The sequence below is a fragment of the Bacillus rossius genome, chromosome 13 (genome assembly GCF_032445375.1).
Source record: "Bacillus rossius redtenbacheri isolate Brsri chromosome 13, Brsri_v3, whole genome shotgun sequence".
In the NCBI taxonomy this organism is placed as follows: Eukaryota; Metazoa; Arthropoda; class Insecta; order Phasmatodea; family Bacillidae; genus Bacillus; species Bacillus rossius.
In genome coordinates, this window is record NC_086340.1 from 16,114,615 (window position 1) to 16,138,581 (window position 23,967).

The following is a 23,967-nucleotide window of genomic DNA, read 5'->3' on the forward strand; positions in this document are numbered from 1 at the left end:
GCGTACGTTAATAATTTCCCTAGCTGATGTTAGCTAACACGCGCGTATGACTCGATACCTTTTAGCACAGTTGGTTGAAGCAATCCAATAACATGCGTTCTTCGTGCTTAACTCACTTTGCCTTTTTTTTGACGTGACAACGTCTAATAAATCGATGAACGCCAGCTGCACGCACGAAAATGTGTCCCGTTAGGTACGCATATTGTCCCATTACGCTGTGTCCCGTTACGCTCATTGTACGTTTGCACCGCATCTCTCTTCCACTCGACTGAAACAACCATCGATTAGACTTTTTCGAGGCACATAAAACTTGAAACACTCCCATTCGTTTCCTACTTTTCCTATCATCATCCTATCCTTAACAGAATAACACAGATTGGAAGAAGTTAAATAGCAAACATGTATATAAGTTATAGTTAAAATAATCTGTTCGTTAAAGTAATAAACATATTTGAATTAATGAGTGCAAATAAAAGTAAATTTATCAATTAAATTGTAGATTTCATTTCACTTCTTCTTTGTATCCATACAAAATAGTGATAATTCAATAAAAATGATTCAATTTTATTTATAAAAGTATGCAATCATTTCATCAGCGTTTTGTTATGACGTTGTCACGTTAAACTATCATCCGTAAACCGAGTTTACAGACAACCAATTTTTTTTAAAAGTATTTTTCGCTTTTATCGGAGCCATTTCATTATGTAGTTTGAAATTGCGCTCTGCAAATCGAATGACTCGATAGTCTACGTAGCTGCTCCGTAGCTGCTCCGGCAACGAAATCTAGCGGCGGGTGTGGAAACTTCATGTGATTCGCGTCCACCAATCACATTTGTCCGGTGCACTACGCGAAGACGGGAATCCTTCCTTTCACAGACGAGAGAGCTTAACGGACGATCGTGCATCTTCGGTTTTTTTTTTTTTGTTCATTGTAAATAAATATGGCGGTGTTGATAAACGGATACTAATGGTCAATTAGGTTAGGTTAGCTACATTACAAATACTTTAAAACATTGTGGACGGTTGATTTGGTTAGGATAGCTACATAAAAGATACGGGGGGAAAAAAGCATGAACTCCGGGGAACTTCGGGTTTTGGCTCTCTCGTCTGTGAAAAGAAGGCTTCCCGACGCGAAGACTTCGCGCCAGTCCGGAGGCGAGACCGCGCTACTAGAAGCACCAGCCTCGCCGATACACGCGCGCAGCACACGTGACCATGCGTGGCGACCTTCGACCTCGCGGGAACTTTACGAAATTTCGTCATTCGAAGCCCGTGGGGGGACGCGCAACGGTCATTTGAGCGGCCTGTGCTTAAAAAAAAAAAAAAAAAAAAAAAACCGGACGTGTGGGACCAGTCGCAGAGCCGTTGGAAGCCGATCCGGAGAACCTGAAGACGCCCGCCTGTGCCTGGTCAGGAAGTGTATGGGAAGCCTTCATTTCACAGACAGAGAGAGCCACACCCGAAGTTCCCCGAAAGTTCATGCTCGCTTCCCCCCCCCCTCCCCCCGTTCCATCTCATTGTATAAACCGGTGTGGCATTACATTTTGCGGTCGATTAGGATAGGTTAGCTACATTATAAATGCTTTAAAACATTGTGGATATTTGGTTATATTAGGTAAGTATAGCTACATTAAAAAATACTGTAAAATCATTTTATGGTTGCTTAGCAAATAACTTTTTAATATGTAGCTATCCAGGGCTAGGAAACCGTTTACATGATTTCACAGTATCTTTAAAGTAGCTATCCTAACCAAATCAACCGTCCACAATGTTTTAAAGTATTTATAATGTAGCTAACCTAACCTAATTGACCATTAGTTATCATGAGTTACAATGAACAAAAAAAAAAAAAATATGCACAATCGAGCGTTTGGCTCTCTCGTCTGTGAAAAGAAGGCTTTCCGGGAGTGTATCTGTGTCGGCGAGTCTGAGTGACAAACTCGAGTGAGGTTATGTTGTTCTTCTTTCAACGCGTTATGAAAAAAATTACGAATATGATTTTTTTTTTAAATGTGCGCCCAGCATGTGACAAAAATTACGAGGATTAAAAAAAAGGCCACATACAAAATAAAAATTATATATTTTCTTTCAGAATTTTCTTTGGAAATCGCGTTGTTTTTCCTGAATCTCTGCGCAGGTAGACGGCACCCTTAACGTATTCATGAGTTCCCATTAATTTTCGACAAGAAACTTCATACAAATAATGTCCACCTTGTTAAAAATTCACTAAACGGTTAAATACTTTCGAGTTTCTGCACACGTAAGAAGTTATGTTTCTTAGGCATCACTAAAATATTAACCTGGAACCTTTTAAAACACATATTATAACACTTAGTATAAATTTGTACATTTGAAACGACTGAAAACAGTCGGTAAATAATAATTACTACAAACAAACCTTAACTTTACTGAGATGGTCCAACATTATTATTATACTATAATGTTATTAAAAAAAGTAGGAAGTGCAAGTACTTCAGTCGTCTGTCACCTAGCGTCCGCTAGCGAACCTGAAGTGCAAGAAAGGACAATAGTGAGAATCCTAAGATGTACATCAAGTTCTGTCCCTGCCCGAACACGCCCGAATATTCACCTTCGGCCAACCTCGGGATTTGTTTTATTTTTGCGCAGGAAAAATGAATTCAAATATTAAAAGTGGTCGGTTAGGTTAGCTACATTAAAACACTTTTAAACACTATGGACGTTTAGTTAGGTTAGTATAGCTACCTTAAAATAAACAGATAAATAAATATATATAAATAAACCAGAGGTTGGTCGAAGGTGAATATTCGGGCGTGTTCGGGCAGGGACAGAACTTGATGTACATCTTAGGCTTCCCGACAATATTATGTTTATTATTGAAGTTTTTTTTTAACTTTCCTGAGTAAATCTTGCCCCTAATCTTATACTTGATTAGATTCGGAGATTTAACTATTGATCGTGACAGGCGCGGTACTACTGGGGTTTGGGCTGAGAGCATCCACACACTGGTTTGGCACATAATGTGTTTCTTTGTCAAACTAACTTTCGGGTATCTTATTTTATACTACAGGGGATTATATTTTGTTATTGTTCCAATTTCTTTTAGTTCTAGGGTTTTAGGAGGGTGGGGTTGGGGGTTAGGGTGGCCACTGAACAGGGACCACGCTATTTGAGTGGTTTCTCCCATGTAGACCCTTTCTTTTAGATGCGTAACATCTTAGCTCTCGGTACACGGCATTTGGTGGGAGTAGTTCCGTGAGAATGGAACGGAATTTGATGAACTGAAATGTGACACAAAGATAGCGGACCCACTTGTAGCCTCAAACCCGATTATAGTCACTTTCGTAAACATTATTGTACACCTACCAAACGAATAGTGTGGCAAATGAAACTTTATTATAGTGAAACTACACTGAAATATATAGTGATGGCAAAATCTGATCACAAGTTTCAAAATACCTCAGTAAAATGGCCCTTTAAGACTCGGGAAGCCTTCTTTTCACAGACAAGAGAGCCAAATGCCCGATCGTGCATCTTCGGTTTTTTTTTTGGTTCATTGCAAATAAATATGACGGTGTTGATAAAAGGATACTAATGGTCAATTAGGTTAGGTTAGCTACATTATAAATACTTTAAAACATTGTGGACGGTTGATTTGGTTAGGATAGCTACATTAAAGATACGGGGAAGAAAAAAAAACATGAACTTCGGGGAACTTCGGGTTTTGGCTCCCTCTCGTCTGTGAAAAGAAGGCTTCTCTTAAAGGCCCGTCTACAATAGCAATGTCCTAAACTGTGTCCGAAGGACACTCGTCGCTGATTGGTCCACGTGACCCTCTGACGTCATGCTTCAAGTGGGCGAAGGTCCGAACCTACCTGGTCCGAAGACATTCGTCAATTTGAAATTTTTGTCCCAACCTGTGTACTTCGGACACAGAAAAAGAACAGAACACTCACGATATTTGAATTTCCGGTTCCCGTTTGAAAACGTGGTGTTTGTTTTTTGTTATTGAAGGAAATGGAAGGTGTTGTAAGTCAAGAAGAGCCACTTTGCCTTACTGGAAAAAAAAATATAATATTGAACTCCCACAACTTTCATAAGTTCAATCTCAAAACTACAAAAGCATCAAAACAATAAAACAAAAAACATTTGGTTTGGCACATTTACTGTGCTCTGGTGACAACTTAAGAAATCAATACATTCGGACATCGGACATCGCAATTGTGGACAGGGCAGTTTTCCGTGTGACAATGTGACGCCACTCACATTCGGATAAGGACACGGACCACGCACGGGTTCGGACTATTGCAGACGGGCTCTAAGACTCACTCGCACGTGTGTGTGTGTGTGTGTCGGCAGGCGCCCCGCCGCTGGAGGTGGTGTGGTCCAAGGACGGCGTCGAGCTGCCCGACTGCGAGGACTTCCGCTACCTGGACCACGGCGACGGCCGGCTGGGGCTGCGGCTGGCCGACGTGTTCCCGCAGGACGAGGGCACCTACCGCTACGAGCTGTTCGCCGACCAGGGCGACTGCTGCAGCGAGGCGCGCGTGCTCGTGCGAGGTGAGTCGCGCAGACCGGGGCCGTCGTGGCGGCCATCTTGGATCGTGAAGTCGTGGCGGCCATCTTGGATTGTGACATCATGGCGGCCATCTTGGATTGTGACGTCACGGCGGCCATATTGGATTGTGATGTCGTGGCGGCCATCTTGGATCGTGACGTCACGGCGGCCATCATGTATTTTGACGTCGTGTCGACCATCTTGGACTGTGGCGTCATGGCGGCCATCTTGGACTGTGACGTCACGGCGGCCATATTGGATTGTGATGTCGTGGCGGCCATCTTGGATCGTGACGCCACAGCGGCCATCTTGTATTTTGACGTCATGGCGGCCATCTTGGACTGTGACGTCACGGCGGCCATATATTGGATGACATTGACTTTTGATCTTGATCTTCAAATTTTTTCTAAAAATAACTCAACATTTGCCAAAAAATCCGCCAAAATTTCCAGTTTTTTTTTTTTTTTTTTTTTGGAAAACATCCCGTAAAAATTTTTTTTCGAAAATGTTCCGCAGAGCTTCAGAAGAAACCACGCGATTTAAAAAAACTGCTCAAGGTATCCGATCAGTGTTTGTTTACGAAAAGCATTTAAGAACGCACTGTGGATGGACATGTTAGATATCCGTTTCCGTATTTATTTTATAAACTGTATTTTTGGGAGTGTGAAGAGGGCTGAAATGTGTGTTTTCAGAACAGTTTTTAGACTCGAAACGCCTGCGCCCGGTGAAGATTCTTGAAAGCACCCAAACGTTTTTGCATTAAAACCTTTGTGTTCATTTCGCTTTCTGATGTTATGGTCACCGCTCAGATCTCGTCAGTTGTCCTTCGTACCAACGAGAAGTGCGCGCGCCGAGTTAAGAGAGGCGACTCCGCGCTAGAAGCACCAGCGAGCGTCGCACTTATCATCCCGCCTCGCCGACACAAGTAAACCACTCGAATCTCTGAAATGTTAAAAAAAAGTCATGTTTCACAACAGCGTGCTTTCTTTTGTACGACAGCCCCTGACGAAAAGTCTTCCTAGGGGCCTGGGGCGTTGACGGGCTTTTGATTAAACGTTAAACGGAGTCCGGAGCGGCAGGTTTATTGGGCGGACGCACCACAACGCCGAACGTACAATTACGCCGAAAACCATAACGCCGAATGCCAAATTGACTACAACGCCGACAGCTAGAAAATTGCTGTGTACCACAACGCCGAAATACATTAACGCCGAAAAAATGTCATTGCAGGACTGCCACAAAGGTTAGGTTAGGTAAGGTTAGCACACAAATTCATTCAGTTGTTTTTCATTTTTTGCTTCTGTGCCCCCCCCCCCCCCTCCCGCGCAGCAACATTTTTCGGCGTTACTGTATTTCGGCGTTGTGGTACACAGCCAGTTTTTCTAGCTGTCGGTGTTACGGTCAATTTGGCATTCGGCGTTATGGTATTCGGCGTTATTGTTTGTTCGGCGTTGTGGTAACGACCCGTTTATTGGCACCCACCCGGTCCCTCCCCAGCGGCAGGTTTATTGGCACCCACCCGGTCCCCAGCGGCGGCGCTCTCGAGCCGTGAATTACTTATGTTAATCAGCGGCGGCCCGCGGGTGAGAGGACTGAGATTTACTGCGCGCCCCATCCTGGTGGCGAGCCGAAGATTGCCTGTTGGACGCGAGCTAGCCGCGGGGAACAAAAAGAAGAGAAGGAGTGCCTAGGAAACGGACAACGACTTTTCTCTCGGCCAGTTGCACCGTTTCGCTCTTTGATCAACGATCCAGTGAACATAGCCAGGGCCGCAACTAGGGGGGGGGGGGGGGGGGCAAGCGGGGCGCAAAGCTGTGGGGGCGCCGAAATCGCTTGCATTGTAATTCCTACTACAACTGGTAACTGGTAACTGGTAAAAAGTTTTTTTTTTTAACTTGCATGCCAGGAATGTCTAATCTGATTTACAATATAACGTCTCAACTTATTTAATGAACAAGTCTAGTGATTATACGGACTACTTTATGGACAAAGTGGGTTCATGCATGGAAGGTACAGTAGCACAGAAACTGTTACATGAAGGTATGAAAAATGCTTAAATAGCACCATTTTTCCGTGGGAGGGCCCCCGAACCCGCCGCTTTATTGGTGTGGTATGTGCAAAAAAAGAGGGGGGGGGGGGTCGCATTAATCCATTCATGCCCCGGGTGCCAGAGACTCTAGTTGCGGCCCTGAACATAGCCCAAGATCATTCCTCTATAAACGTTGCGTCAAACACGTGCTGGGGACTACACGATCTTTCGCTCTCGTGAACTATAGTTAGAGACCGGAAAAAAAATTGCGGATTCATTTCGTGATAGGCTGAAATTTCAAACATGTGTACAATTCTGCTGGTTCTGCTATTGGCTCGCAGTTTAACTGGAGCTCTCTGGGTCAATGAGAGACTATCGACCAAACAAGCGTCGAATCACAAGCTACCCAGTGGAGACGCCTCACAATTTAGTACCCAAATGAACACGCGTGTTTACTTGAGAAATGCAGAGGATAATGGAGGCTATCCTAGAGGTCATTGAATCCGCGAATTTTTCCGGTCCCTAACTATAGTTCATACATTTCCAAAGAGTATGAACTAAGATGATTTTTAGTAAATTTACAATCCCCTTGTATTGAAAAAAAATTGCTTAAAACATTTTTCAACAATTTAAACATTCTAATGTAATACATGTATTAAATAAATATTATATTATTTTGGTGAAAATAAGTTAGATAAAAAGAGGAAAAAAAACCTTGACGAAAACAGATAAACAGGTGACACAAACTCTGTGATGAATTGCATTTGTTATAATTGTTATGTATCTTTCATTAGTTAAATGTTTTAATTGAAAAAAAATTATCACTTAAAGTATACGTCTAATCAACCTTGATGTTTTCGATTGTCTTTTAAATTAAAGTGATTATTCTATCGAATACCTTACAACCCAGGTTTTACACGATTGTTCGTCTGGTATAGGCATAATCATTTCCAGGATGTATTACTATTATGAGTGTTTTTCTTCGGTTCATAGAATTATTGGGCTGTGGAAATGCTTCGCTATCGCATCATTATTGCACCTTAGCAATTCTTGACTGGCCAACGAAATGACGTAGGTATGTAACAGACACAAAATAGAAGGCTCGAGTCGACTCCTGTAACATTGGGAAAGTTACATTTTTTTTTAGATCCGAATTTGATAATCGAGTCATTATTCTAGCGGCTTTTAGCCGCGCTACAAACAAAAGATCCTGTCAGTTGTTTAATTTTCGAAGTGCAGCGCGCGCTATCTAAATCATCGTAACCGAGCGTATCTCCGCTATGTCATCCGGGCACGAGGTACAGTCACGCGCTCATTGTTCAAGACCCGTCCAGCCCCGGGCGTTTTCGCGTAGATGGTAAGCGAACAGAGTGTACTTCTTTGCTCCAACTCATTGCGACTGCAATTTCAGCCGAAACGTCGGTGAATTATTCGCCAAGGACGCGGCTAAAACCCAGAAGCCAAGCTACTTCAGACAACGGCCGTGAACTCCTGTGGAACATTATCTAATAAATGATGACGAAGTACACACTTTCCAGTTCGGACAACCCTCTTGATGTAGGCTAACTTCCAGGGAAAAGTACGTGTAAGATACGTGCTTCAAGAGATATCGCCGCGGCCCTAAATCTCGCCGACAACTAAGCTGTCAACTGGTGACACGGTTAAGGGAAGTGTGTGCCCGTACGCCTTCGTTTCCATTTCTGAGGTATGAACTTCCGAACTTCACTCGGAAGACTTGAATTACATTACTATATACGTAAAACTTCGTACGGATGAATTTAAAATTGATTATTTATTATTGGTTTAACTAAAATGATCATGTGTCTATGACATACATATATATATTCTGTGTGCTTATTTGTTTACCGCCACTTTCTAGAAGAATGTGTAGTCAAAAGTGTTCTTCATTCCAACGGTTGAATTCCGTGAGCCTTAAAGAACAAAAAAAAAAAATTCTGATGGTTTTAACAGGGGGAAGCCCTCAAGTGATGTCAGTGACGAGAAAACGAACTGACTAGCATGGCGATTGATTTTATTTATTTATTTTTTCCTAACCTAACTAAAAACTAAGTGTGTTTGGGAGGGGCCCGGGTTAGGGAGGGACCTAGGTGCGTCTCAGGCTGAAGCCTATACGCCTAGTCATGCTGGGATTAGCCATGCAGGGAGAGTGCCGCATGCATCATGTGCTAGGAGGGGATTGGCCAGCCATGGCAGCGATTGTTGCCATGACTAACTCCCCTCACTCCTATCTCTAGTCTAAACTACTAGTTAATTTGGGCCCAGTTAAAACCTGCATAGACAAAGGGTAAAACCCTGGGCACTTTCTTGCGGGATGCAAGTTCGCATGCATTAAATGTAGGAAAGTACAGGAGACAGAGGATGGTCTGGATGAAGAGTTGGACAGAGTAGAAAGAGTTGGGGTTGGGCACTTGGACTCGAGGTCCGCTTTGTTGTCTTCTCCGGGACTGGAATTTGATGGCCAGGGACGCAAGCGCCCCTGGCGGTGGACTAGCATGGCGTGCGAGAGGGAGCTTTTATTCCCCTCCCCCTTCCCCTCGTCTTGACCTTGACCAGACCTGGACTCGGGGTGTGGTCTCCCATGATGGCCGGTCCGTTAAGGCGCCTCGCCGCCCATCCCAACTGCGTGCCGGAACTACGCGATGACGCCCGAGCTGGAGGTCGCTCCGCACGCAAGCTTCCGACCTCCATATTGGATGTTCCTGACATTACCTCGGTCTTTTGGAGCCTGACCGCCGTCTAGTATATGTAGAGACAGGAAAAAATCGCGAATTCATTTCGCGATAGGTTAAAATACAAAATAGTCATACCTCAGTGCTGCCTCTGCTATTGGCTCACAACTCACCTGGATGACTCTGGGCCAATGAGAAACACCCAACCAAAGCTGTATCGAATCACAGGCTGCTACGTTGGGACGTCTCACAAGACAGCAGCCAATGAGTGGGTGACATTTGACCGAGTGTACGTAGAACTATGGAGTTCATCCTACAGGTCATTGAACCCGCGAATTTTTCCGGTCCCTACGTATATGTGTGCCTGTCTCAACGTCTTGGATTCGAAAAAAAAAATCCAGAGGATTTAGTGGTAAATGTGAGGATTTCACTGTCGTTCTCCATCTTGGATCATACGAAAGTTTATATCGTAATTCTAACTCGACTCAGGAAAATGGGAGGGGGTGAAGGTGCCCCTCCCCTCATACGTAAGTGTCCCCCCCCCCTCCTCCAAATTAAGGAGAGGGGCGGAAGGGGCGAAAATTGGACTTAGAATAATTAGCATTAGCATCCATCGGCGGCTCAGACGGCAGTGATGCCAACTGGCCGAAATTTGTTTTCCCCCAAGCCTTTTTCTAATTTTAAATCCCTTAAATTCAGACTGAAATACCCTAGCTTCGTACGTGATGAAATTTATGAATAGATAATTTGTTTTCTTTTGTTTTAACTGTCAATATACATATATATATATATATATATATATAATGAAGATCGAATTGGAGACGTTCGATAAATCATGAAAAATATATTTTATTTCAGAAAAAAAGTTTTTTAAGCAACGATGTTTCATGAAATTGTTTTAAAAAAAAGTGATTTTTATTTTACATTATTATTTAAATGTCACTATTAAGTTCAGGAATTGAATCATAGAAGGCCACATGCTACTTTTTGTCATGTTTATTTTTCTTGTGACGCTACTGTCTAGCTCGTTAAGTTGGAGACCACGGGGAGAAGAGACCTCCATGGAAGACTTGATTTTACATGAGTTAGACGAAAAATTTCTGAGTCAAAAAATTATTATTTTCTCCCTCAGCGAGATATGCTGTGTCCGAATTCTCTTGAAGTATGTCCTTGTGCTTACTTTTTCCCTGAAAGTAGCATCGACATTGCTGTCCGAACTGGAAGTCAAGCATGCAGATATGCGGGTAGACGAATCAGTCTACTTCTGGCGTTCTTCGAGGCAGAGTAATGTCACACATTTTGAAAATCGTTGCGTGGGTTATATTTGACATAGAATTATAGTAATGAAGATAAGTAAAACTATTTTAACTTTAACATTAACCAAATCAACATATTAAATAGATAATTTATTATTTAAACAGGTTTATAAAGATTTTCAACAAATAAATTCACGTAAAAACGATCACAAGTTTGAAATATAGGTCTAAACTTTAATTCCCACAGATTAGTGCTTATAATTGAGTGTAAACTGTACTTATTTCAAGAAAATATTGTTACGATTTACAGGGTTCGTAATGGGATAGCCGAACTAAAGATTTTATTACACACACGCAGTTTTATTTATTGCTACTATTTACATTACTAGAAAATAATTTAAAAATGCCAATTAATTGTACTTAAAAATGTTGCTTCCTCCAGTCACTCGTTTCTCACAATCCACACGCCTCGCTGGGCCGCACCTCTGGCGCAAGTCTCGCCGCAGCTCCCTTCGTGGTCCTCCGTCGCAGGACTCCGTCGCCGCACCCCGCTGCCGCCGTCGCACTTCCCCTTCGCCGAGATCCCACTCGACGCCTCGCTCGGAACTTCGCTCGGAACTCCGCCGCGCCCGTGACACTATCGCCCAGAACTGAACTCTTCACCCTGGAACCTTCGTCCAGGGACTTCGCCGCTCTATCGCCCGGAAACTCCGCCGCGGGAAAGCTCCCGACTCCACTGAACCCTGAGGCCGGCGTCCCCGTCTTATGTATCACAGACGCCACTTCTAGAACTCACGAGCGCGCCCGGGGCCAGTCGCGTCATTCCGCGCCGACCCTACGGCAGAAATCTCTCGAAACACGTGTGGGCGGCTCGCGTAACTCCGCAGCTGTCAGGTTTCGGATGTCAAACTATCAGCATCGCGCGGGGAGCGGAGGGAAGGAGGGGGGAAACGGCGACCCAGGTGCGCGCAGCATGTCTCATGTTGCAGTGGCCACCTGTCAGCCAGCTAGCGCTGCACCTGCGCGCCGCAGCCCTGCTGACGTTCGTAACAATATGTTTGTTTGGTTTAAATAAATTTATTTCAATGTGCCAGTGATTTTACACGCCAGAACTGCTATATCACACCTGGGGCAGACGGGAAATTGGGTGAAGGGAGATAGGGAGCCGTGTTGAATTCCGAAGTATATTTTATTCTAGTGTTAACCCTGATAGTAAAATAATCGGAAACCTTTGCAACTTATGAAAAATTTCCAGATCACGTTTTACAGTAATGACCACGGCAACATTTGGTCTTGGGCTATAATAATGGGCAGGGACGTCGGAACGTTTTCATTAGTGGGGGGGGGGGGGCGAAAAGATGTATCACACTTACCTCAGTTCTAGAGCGGGGGGTCCGGGGGCCCTCCCCCGGGAAAATTTGGAATTTTAGATGCAAAATTGTGTTATTTAATGAGTTTCCGAACCAAAATATTAAATATACTATTCCAAGAATTTTATGACGTAGTATGTATTAAATACTACTTTGACATTATATGTAGTACAATTTAAATAAAATACCATCTAGGAATTTACAATCATTTTACAGTATATTGACAATCATAAATTTGATTTTCTAATCAATGTGATCACCAATGCAACGTTTGTAACTGCTGGTTGAGAAAAATACTACTAGGACCAAACATTTATTCTGGGAAAAGGAGAGGGGCGAAATGCTACTCTAGCCCCCCCCCCCCCCCATGCATAACAGCACGGGGGCGTTTCGCCCCTGCTGCCTTCCCCCCCCCCCCCCCCCCCCCCCCCGTTCCGACGTCCCTGATAATGGGGGTTAGAAAATTTGTGCAGTTGTGTTTGGCTTGCTGGGGGGAGAAATTTTTCATTACGTTCTCGAGAACTCGCATTTCTCGGAACCCGTGAACACTGTGAGTTGTTCAGCAATGATGCTGACGCACAGTGACGTGTCAAGTGCGAATTATTTCCAACGAGCGTTGCCAACTTAGGGAATGAGGTCAACGGATACAACATCAGTGGTTCATATCGCGTGCCTTATTGGTCAGTGGAATGCAAGTCCGAAGTCTGACGTCTAGCTTTACGTGAGCCTGTAAATGATCAATGAACATAAACGTAGAATACTGGAGATGGTGCGAATTTAATCATTATGGAAGTATTTTTAAAATTCAAAATCCAGCATTAATTATAATCTCACGAAATTTATCTTCTCTTTAAGTACCTTTGTAATGATTGTATTTTTTTTTTTTTTACTCGTGACCAGAAGATTTTTGTTCTCCCACATATTTTTTTTATGTGTAATCGTCTTAGCTCTCGGTAAACAGAATTGGATAGTAATTGCTTGAAAATGTAATGGAAGTCGATAAACGTAAATATTTAACCAAGATGGCGGACCCAAGTGTAGCTACATAAAACCGTATAAAGTTATTTTTGTAAACATTGGTGGAAATACCAAACGTATTGGTGTGCCAAATGATATTTTATTTTAGTAAAACTACCCTGGAAACTAAAATAGTCATAGAAAAATGTATTGAAAAATCCAAAGTACCCGAACTCACATAGGTTTACCAAGATTCTCCAATGACCGCTAGATGATATGCAACTTAAATACACGAAACGATATTGATATGCTTCTAAGTAAGGTAATGGCTAAAAGAATATTTAACAAATTATACATTTTCAAAAAAAAGTAGTAACAGTAATGTACAATATGTGAACAAGTACTATACAAATGGTATGGCACGACTATTGGCTATGTTTATCACACAGAATATTAATAAATGTAATAGTATATTTATTGACTGTAGCCTGCTATTTAGTATTTTTATTGGAAATTTTTTCGGAAGCGGAAGCTTACCAAATGCTTCAAAAGTCTTCCAATGAGGATGCAAAGTGCCGCACACAAGTTTTCGAGTGGTTTGGGCGCTTTAAACATGGCGAGATGAGTGTGGAAGACCATGCTCGTTCTGGGCGCCGTTCAACATTTCGAAACAATGAAAACGTTGGAAAAAAAATCCGCCAAAAAGTCAACGAGGATCGTCGTTTCACGATCGACGAAATTTCAGAAGAGACAGGAAGGAGTGAGTTGGAGCTCGCGCCAGAGTATTTTGACTGAGGATTTCCAAATGAGACATATTGCCACTAAATTTGTTCCCCGCCTTCTCAAACAGGATCCAAAAAAAAAAAAAAACATTCGACTGAATGTGAGCCAGGAATTAAAAAAAAAGTTTGAAAGTGATCAAAACTTTTTGACTAAAGTCATTTCGAGTGAACCGCTATTTGGCCTCTCATATGATGGGTGGTCTGTCGTTCCCCACCTTCCGTATTCGCCAGATCTAGCGCCGTGTGATTTTTTCCTGTTACCGAGACTTAAGAAAAATCTAAAAAAAGGGAAGCGTCTTGATGATGTGGAGGCGATAAAAACAGCTTCGTAAAGGGCACTGGAGGATATCAAAGTTGAAGAGTTCCAGAGGTGCTTCAAACCAACGTGGGATAAAACTTGAGTGCATCGCATCTAATTGATATAGTCTTTGAAGGTGACTGAAAGAATTTTGTAAAAAAAAAAAAGTAATAAATTTTTTATGACAAACATCCAGGGGTTTTTTGCGTCCCACCTCGTACACGTCACATTAAAAAAAATTTAATTGTATTTACCAATAGTTTTTGTGATTTACATGTTGCCGAATCTTCGTAGTTTTAATGTGTTGTCCATAATACCATTTTAGGTTCATCGTTGGGTTCATCTGTTTGACATCAGCTGATATATTCTTGTTCTCTGTAGGCTTATGTATTGATTTTTATTTCTAATTTTGCATTTATGAATTTTCTCCCAGTGACAAACAGTGCAAAACTACAATGTCGCATGCCCAAAAAATTTTATTATATCAAAATTCCGGGGAAGCTGAATTGTTGCTCCTTGGAAGGGCATGTCTTCAGGAATTTTCTGGCAATGTTTTGTTTGTACAGCGACTGGAAGGGCAGCCCATCCAATTTCTGAAAACATGTCTCTTTAAGTGTTTAAATAATCCTGTAAACTTTCCCCTTGGAAGGGCAGCCCATCAGGATTTTTCTGACAGTATTGTTTTTGAAAGGTTGTCTGAATTGTTGCCCCTTGGATGGGCAGCCCTTAAGGATTTTTCTGACAGTGGTTAGTTTAGGTTATGTTAGGTTAGGTCACTTTACAAACTAACCACTGTGAGAAAAATCCTGAAGGGCTGCCCATCCAAGGGGCAACAATTCAGACATCCTTTCAAAAACACTACTGTCAGAAATATCCTGAAGAGCTGCCCTTCCAAGGGGCAACAATTCAGACAACCTTTTTCAAAAACACCTCTATCAGAAAAATCCTGAAGGGCTGCCCTTCCAAGGGGCAACAATTCAGACAACCTTTCAAAAACACCTCTATCAGAAAAATCCTGAAGGGCTGCCCTTCCAAGGGGCAACAATTCAGACAACCTTTCAAAAACACCACTGTTAAAGATATCCTGATGGGCTGCCCTTCCAAGGGGCAACAATTCAGGATTATAAAGTTACGAAAATATACACATTTTAGTATACTGGAAGGGCTGCCCTTCCAGTCGCTTTACAAACTAACCACTGTCAGAAAAATCCTGAAGGGCTGCCCATCCAAGGGGCAACAATTCAGACAACCTTTCAAAAACACTTCTGTTAGAAAAATAGGATTAATTAAACACTTAAAGAAACATGTTTTCAGAAATTGGATGGGCTGCCCTTCCAGTCGCTGTACAAACAAACCATTGCCAGAAAAATCCTGAAGCCCTGAAGGGCTGCCCTTCCAAGGGGCAACAATTCAGGATTATAAAATTACGAAAATATACACATTTTAGTATACTGGAAGGGCTGCCCTTCCAGTCGCTTTACAAACTAACCAGTGTCAGAAAAATCCTGAAGGGCTGCCCTTCCAAGGGGCAACAATTCAGTCGCTCCAAAATTCCGTCGACCACTGAGCAGCGGAGGCCGACGGAGGAGTGAAGGTCTTAGTTGCGTGTATCGCCCACAGGGAGCAGCAGCGGCGGCGGCGGCGGCAGCAGCAGCGGGTTGCAGTTCGCGAAAGAGCCGCGGCCGGTGCTGGCGCCAGTGGGCGGCCGGGCGTGCTTCTGCGTGCGCGCGCGCCGTGGAGACGGTGTCGTCTCCGGAGGAGTCGATCTCTCGCCCGAAGAAGTCTGCTGGCGGGTGGGCGGCGTCCCCGCCGACAGCTGCGCCAGGTTCAAGGTCGGTACAAACACGCAACTCTGCAGGCCACTTAAATAACAACTGTGCGGTCTGCGGTGGGAAGCCTTCTTTTCACAGACGAGAGAGCCAAAACCCGAAGTTCCCCGAAGTTCATGTTTTTTCCCCTTATCTTTAATGTAGCTATCCTAACCAAATCAACCGTCCACAATGTTTTAAAGTATTTATAATGTAGCTGACCTACAGGGCCGGTGCAAGGTCAATTGGCGCCCTAGGCGAAAAACCTTAATTCTCCCCCCCCCCCCCCCCGGGCCGGACACCACAAAAAAAAAAAAATTCCTTGCCTCAAAATACATCACGTAAGCCTAAGATTTTGTCAACAATCAAATGTAAGCAGGCTTGTGTGTTTTTTTTTATTTATTACGAATCAAAAACAGGTCACCGTGGACTTTAAATAATTGCTTATATCAATATAAACATTAAAAACTGTTACAAAAATCCATTTTCATCTAGTTTCAATAATCGTTAATAATATATCAGCTGTTATGTGTCGTGCTGCGCCGCCCCCAGCTACTTGGCGCCCTAGGCGGTTGCCTAGTTCGCCTATATGGACGCGCCGGCCCAGAACCTAATCTAATTGACCATTAGTTGCCTTTTATCAACACCGCCATATTTATTTACAATCAACAAAGAAAACCCGAAGATTCACGATCGGACGTTTGGCTCTCTCGTCTGTGAAAATGAAGGCTTCCCCTGTGCGGTTGAGAAACGCCAAACTTCCAAAATTATGTTTTTAAAACACGAGGAAAACATAAAAACTTCTTTAAACACAATAACATAAATAATAAAAGAATATTTACGAACATTCTCAGCTAAGAATTTACGGAGTGGCGTATTGATGTTATTATGCTTTGGAACAATTTTTTGCCAATAAGCATGGCTGCAAAAGTTTTTTTGCTTGTTCTCGTATGTATTTTTCTTGTAATACAATCTAAACGTTGGATTTTCAGCACTCAAAACTTTGCGGCTACGTAGTTTTTAATATTTGACACAAAAGATAAAGCATTTTAACATAGTGTTTTGATTGTTGCGTGTTGAAAACCAAATAATCTTAAACGTTATACGTTTTTTTATTCCCAGCAACGAATGACCACAATATATATATATATATATATATATATATTGCCAAATATTATTTTCGAAAAAAACAAACAAAAAAACAATGACTTTCAGGTTGTTAGGTTGGCTTTTAAATCCCACCCAGTTCTTGAATTTCCAAAGAAAATAAGAGCGTCAGTTGTAACATTGACTTGCCACTTTTTTTTATCTTCTGAGCTTTGTGTCCGGTCCCCCTCCCTTCCAAGATTTAAATCTAATGACATAAGAAGACACAAGAAGACATAAGAAAATTACAGCGACTTAAGGAGGATTATTGTAAGAGGATTATTGTAATCCATAGTGGGATACTAATGTATTTCCTCCCCAATACAGCCGGGCATGCGGCAGGAATTGTATTTTCAAGTAGTCTATTTATAGTTTGCACACGTGTTACTGTAAGCATATATATTTCGTATATTTCGTACAAACTTCACATGTGTAATTCCTTTTTTTAATATACGTAAGACTATGTTCGAACGAAACCTTCAAACAATCGGGTTATTAACAAATTATTTTTTTTAAAAATAATTAAAAACAAAATACATGTTCAGTTTTATTTTTCTCAAGCATTATTAGTGTACACCTTACGAGTTCTAAAAGTTCACTATTATCCGAGATTTTTTAAGATTCGATTATAAAGGAAAAAAAATTGCTCATAAAAAAATACGACCTCATTCACAGAATCCTGGCTACTGTCCCGGTTGCTATTCTGTATTTCCAAGAGCTCAGTGGCGTGGACAGAAACACTTGAATGCGATGGGCAGACGGCAGTAGGTAGGTTTGGTATGTTCTGGGACACCGGGTCTCGGGTCGGGATCCGAGGATCCGCGGCGGCCATCTTGTAATACGTCACTTCCGGTGGCCATCTTGGATGACGTCACTTCCGGTGTCTATCTTGGATGACGTCATTTCCGGCGACCATCTTGGATGACGTCACTTCCTGCTGCCATCTTTAATTCCGCCATTTTGTTTTCTAGAAAATTTCGCCATTTTTTTTTCTAGAACATTCCACCTAATTAATTATGACGTCACGTCCACCATCTTTGAAAATCATAATTATTAACTTAGAAAGTAGAGAAAAAATTTATAAAAAAATATTAATAACAATTTAATTTAAAAACTAGATGACTTCGTCATCGAGCTCCTCACTCCTGTGCGTTGCACTTTTCGTTACAATGCCACCATCATCAAGCTCCCCACTCCTACCCATGCATTATAGTCTGCTGGAGGCAGCCATCTTGTTTAGTGGAGATCGCCATCTTGATTTCATCTGATGGATGTCGTCATCTGGTGTAGGTTTCTAAAGTATGTTAGTGTATGTAAGGTTGAGTTTCAATTCTCTACTGGTGTTTTATGAACCTTATAGACTAAAAATCCGCAAAGTCCACAACCATCTCCTTAAACTTTTATATAACAAGATATATGTTATCATATATAAAATTAATTAATAACATCTCATCGTTGTGGATGTGATGGCTGTAGTAATAATAATTAAAAAAACAATTAGTAAATTTAATTTATTTACTTCATTCAGGACCAGAAATTTTTCAGAGTCCTCACAAGTCCGTGTTTGCGTAAAGCTGCATGGAAGCAGATATTTTAATGTTTGCGTATAATTTCACTCTTTTTAATATGATTAACTTGAATAAAGGTTCTATATTAAAAATAATAAGCAGTATGTAGGTATTATTTATTGAAATAACCTCGGACGCTACAAAAACAAAATTCTGAAGAAAAAAAATACATACACATCAAACAAAACTATACAACAAAAACTGAAACCATATAGCAAAAATGGAAATTATACAGCAAAAATGGAAACTATACAGCAAAAATGGAAACTAAACAACAAAAACGGAAACTATACAATAAAAATGATTACTATAAAACAAAAAACGGAAACTATACAACAAAAACGGAAACTATACAACAAAAATGGAAACTATAAAACAAAATCCTGAAATTATACAACAAAAACGGAAACTATACAACAAAAAACGGAAAATATACATAAAAAAACTGAAACTATATATAACAAAGTCTCAGCATTGAGAATGCGATGTTTATAGTAATAATACTTAATAACTTTTTCTTCCATCAAATTTAATTACTTACTACTTCATAGTCGTCACAGGAACCAGAAATTTTTCAGAGTCCTAACCCACAAGTAGATAAGTATCTCTTCTAAGGCTGCATGTGTTTTTTTCTTTCATTAAAAATTTTAGGGGGGTGGATATTTACACAAACATTTAAAATATCTGCTTCCATGCAGCTTTTTAAACATTAATACGCGAACATGTTCCTACTTAGAAGAGTAGAAGTGACGTATTCCAAGATGGCCGCCGCGGATCCCGACCCAAGACCCGGTGTCCCAGAACATACCAAACCTACCTACTGACGGCCTGCTTCCGTATCGCACAGTGGCGTATCCAGCTTAGAATTTTGGGAAGGTTTTCCGAAATTTTGAAAGATTTTTGATGTATAACATCAAAGCTCTTGGTACACAGAATTTTTAGGAGTAAGGAATGGAAGTCGCATGAAACGGGAATTTGTAAACCATGGTGCTGCCTGTGAACGGATGGCCGAACCAAAGTTCACAAAGACAAAGGGAAACTTATGGTATTAACTGTTTAGTTAATTTTAACAAGACGGGCAGTATTTTAATAAAATTCCTTGTCCGATTCCAGGTCTAAAAGCCTGGGTTTAGTTATTTTTCAAGTCCTTTTTCGCTTTTATCGGACCCGTTTTATTATATAGTTAAAAATTTCTGTCTGCTAATCCAATGATTCGAAAGTCGACGTAGCTGCACCGGCAACGATTTCTAGCGGCGGGTGCGGAAACTACGTGTGATTCGCGCCTAGAAGTGTAGTTTAAATCACATTTTGCGTATATTTATCAAGCTCGGCATTATTTTAAAGAATTCTACGTTAAAATTCGTGTCCGAGTTTCGTATTGTACTCGCAACATGAAAACACACGAATTTTCTCGTTTCGGAGGTCATATGTCACAGATCATTGGCGTGTACTGAAAGTCTCACACACTTTTTTTTTTACAGGAAAGTCGTTATCACAACTATGAGTTCATCTAATTTTTAGAGGCAAGCACTTGCAAACAAAATACACAGTTCAATAGCACTAGAAAAAATGTCAAATATATTTTTTTTTAAATAATTGAAACAATATAAAGGTCATGTAAGGACTGTAGATAGGTTTTTTTGTTGTCTCCACATGTGTGTTTGGTTCTAAGGAGTTCTTGAACAGGTCGCCTCCACTCGGCCTCCCACAGGACCGCCACTGGTAGAGCAGTAGGATGCACGCCAGCTTTCGGGTTAGAGGGGCGGTGGGTTCGAGTCCCGGTTATGTCACAAGTGTGAAATTTGTACTGATAAAATGTTACTTAGAAAATATTCACAAAATTGCCACGAAAAACTATAGTACCTCTGAATTTTTGACGAAAATCTGTGGACCACTAAAAAGCTGATTGATATACGTTCCGGAGTGGGGTAGAAAGACACACGCTCAGAAATGAATTTTTTTTTTTACCAGACATTGCGCAAATCTTCGTAATTATCAACACCAAACTACACCTTTTCACACCCATGATATTACACTAAGTGAATATATGTTGAAAGTTTTTATGGCAGAACAACAAATACAAGGTAGGTATCGTGTTAAAACTTTAGAAAGAGCCCTTAAAAATTACGAAAAATATAGTGTGTGAGGCAAAGCCTGTGAGACTTTTTTTTTTTTTTTTTTTTTAAAAAGTGTATCTTGAAGAAGTTGTTCACTGTAGTCAAAGTTTACGCTAGGTCGAAATTAGTTTCCAGCAGTTACTCATTATTAATTAAATTCTCCATCAGATGGGAATTTCAGTTTAGAGTTTTTAATTGATATTTCTATGTGGTAAATTTTAGCTCAACTCTCCTCAAGCTTTTATATCGTATTGTATTCGTATATAAATGAACAGGCACCTGCCTGTTACTGCTTGGCGAATAGGTTGTTAATAAGAGTGGGGATAAATGTTATTTTTTGTTTTACGTAGGGAACTACGAGAGTCATAACATTTACACTGGTACACAGCTGATATCTTGGACAAGTATCCAAAGTCTAGGTTTCATGGTTCCTTGCCCTGTGTTGCTGTGTTGAGCCATAATCCTAATAAAGAAGCTGCTTGTGCTACGAGCTGTAGCTTACTATTTCATAAAGAGGGGGGAGGGGGGGGAACGTGAGCGAGTCTTTCAATACTCGTCGATGAAAACGTAAACATTTAACCTCAGTAACGAGCAAATTAATGTGTTCTCATGTTGTTCAGGTTGAAAATAAACTTATTAATAGTAGTATATTTCTTTAAAATAATGCCGAGCGTCATAAATATACTGATAAATAAAATATTAGCTTTTCAAGTAACAACGCGTACTTTTTTTTGCGCCCGCCGCTAGAATTCGCTGCCTGAATCTTCAACGTTTCTTGCCACCATCACGCGCAGATAGCAGCACGAAACAGACAGGAATTTTAATAATTAGAAACGGCTCCGATAAAAACGCAAAAGACTTGAAATAGTTACTAAACCCCGGCTTTAGACCTGATTTTTAACAAGAAATTCTATTAAAATCCACTCCATCTGGTTAAAACCAATTAAACAGCTAATACTATAAAAATTTCCGCACACGTTAGAAGTTAAACTTCTATGGCATTACTGAAAATATTAACCTGAAACATTTTAAAACACACAACACTAAGTATAGGTTTCTATATTTGCTTTTACTCCAACGACTGAAATCAATCTGTAGATAAATTATACAAACAGACCTGAGCATGATTTAAATGATAAACAATATTATAGAATAATACTATATTATATTAAAAAATAAAAATATCCAGTGACGAGATTTGAACTACTGCTGTGCTACCGCTCCCGTTGGAATATCGCTAAGATAATATGTTTTTATATTCATTGTAATGCCAGTTTTCTTAAGTATTTTAAAACTTGAAATTACCTTTTACTGTGACTATTTTAGCTAACCAAATATATTCCAGGGTAGTTTCACTACTTATCATAAAGTTACGTTTGGCACACTGATACGTTTGGTATCCCCCCCCCCTAATCTTTACAAAAAATGACTATATACGGGATTTGTATTGCTACACGTGGGTTCGCCATCTTTGTGTCACATTTCTGTTCATCGACTTCCATTCCATTTTCATGAAATTACTCCAAGCAAATGCCATGTACCGAGATCTGAGATGTTTGCATATGAAATATTTGCAAGATGACTGGTTATAACCCCATTCAATTCTCAGCACATCACCAGTCACATGTAGAAACAATCTGACTATGGTGGATTATTACCTCAGAATTCACTGATAAATTCTATGTAAAAATCAATTTTATTTCTAAATAAGGTCACAGAGTCACCAGTTTTAAGAGTGGAACTTATGTAGGGGCTCCAATCTATGAACTAAAACAAATCCAAATTGACAGAAAAGGCAATAAAATAATTATTTTTTATTGTAAAGCATTAAAACTTAAGGAAAATACAAATTACACAAAGAATTATAAAATAAAAAAATATAACAAACAATTTGATAAAATTATTTCTTGTGTTGAAGCTCTAACATTGCTTCAACAAAGTTGAGTTCACAAGTTATTAGTTTTATAAAATTGTTTGTTATAATTTATTATTTTAGTAAAAAAAATAATAATTTCTAACTATTTGTGCTAGAACTCTATCCTTGCTTCAGCAAGCAGAAGTTCACAAGAGATGGTCTGTGAAATATCAACTGGTTAAAGCATTGACGGATAGAGGTAGGTAGAGAACGCAGGTTTTGAAAAGGAGCAAGATGGACCGACAAATTTTTTTTTAGACTAAAATATGTGGGAAATAAAAGGCTATCAGAAAAAAGTATCTATATAATATCTTATAATATTTCGATCCTACTATTTATCAGTTATCAAGTTTCCAATAAAGATCTTTATTACTAAGTTTCTAGTGAGTATATGCTTGCACAGCGGACGTGTATCAAATAAACCATTTTTTAATCTTTTGAATTTCTGGTGGACACATGAACACTATGTTATTGCTTTAAATACATTATATTAATGCACAAGGGATATTCTTAAAGTAAGCTCTATGTGGACATTAAACTTGTGAGAAAAAAGTTTTTTTATTGACAGTTTTAGTTTACTTAATATCTACATCATAATTTCACATAATCGCCATTCAGTTTCAAGTACGTTACAGTTTCTGTAACCGCTCTGCAAAGAAGTACGCCTTGGCCATAGGCACCACGGACTTCGAACGTGCAATGCGTGTAGTTTGAGTACAGGCGCTTAGGAAACACCCCTGTAAAAAGTTTAAGTAATCTGCGTACACGGGTCGGAAAAATGATGGCTACCGTGTTTTTGCGACCAATAAGGCGTCATTTTGGTTTATTCCATGAAACGTGGGTCAACAATTACAGAAAACACTACAAAATTACGAATGCCAACAGGTTTAATTCGCAATCGGCGAACTTCTATGCAGAGGGTTAAAGAAAACTGGTGCAGTGTTTTGAAAATTTTTATGGAACTGATGGGCGATTATGTGAAAATTTTAAGTAGATATGTAGTAAACTAAAACTGCCAACAAAAACTTTTTTTTCTCTCGATTTATTTTTGAATGACCAATCGGACCTTACTTTAAGAATATCACTCGTACAATTAAACACTGGTTAAGTACAAATGGTTTCATTATATCTAACTTTAAATAATGCATGTAGTGTACACGGATACAAATCAAATTATGCATGTTACGTTTATTCACGGAAGTTTGAGGAGCGGTGGAGGGGCGGGGTGTGTTAATCATAATTTCTTACCCGGTCGAAGGAAAGCACATATTCGTTCCTGATGATAAGAGATAACGATAAAAACAGTTATTGTGAAACATCACAATGAAACGTTTCTGCTATTTTCCCCATATATAGCTACTATCTATTTTGCGAAATGGCAGGTACAAGCATGTCATTAATGGTAGTTAATTGCCGAATTCACAGAATAATGTGAGATGCCATAAGACTGCATTACCTATTATCTGTAATTTTTGTATTGTAACGGGTAGCCTG

General features: G+C 40.4%; 1 protein-coding gene across 4 annotated transcripts in view; it reads left to right on the plus strand.

Annotated features, from left to right (window-relative positions):
- The window catches only part of LOC134538271 (titin-like), a 453,345-nt gene that overhangs the window by 355,524 nt on the left and 73,854 nt on the right, over positions 1 to 23,967 (plus strand). For all 4 annotated transcript variants that reach the window (XM_063379437.1, XM_063379439.1, XM_063379438.1 and 1 more), the window contains 2 exons: positions 4,339 to 4,539; positions 15,540 to 15,751. In XM_063379437.1, coding sequence (XP_063235507.1) covers positions 4,339 to 4,539; positions 15,540 to 15,751 — 413 coding nt within the window. The remainder of the gene's footprint in view (positions 1 to 4,338; positions 4,540 to 15,539; positions 15,752 to 23,967) is intronic.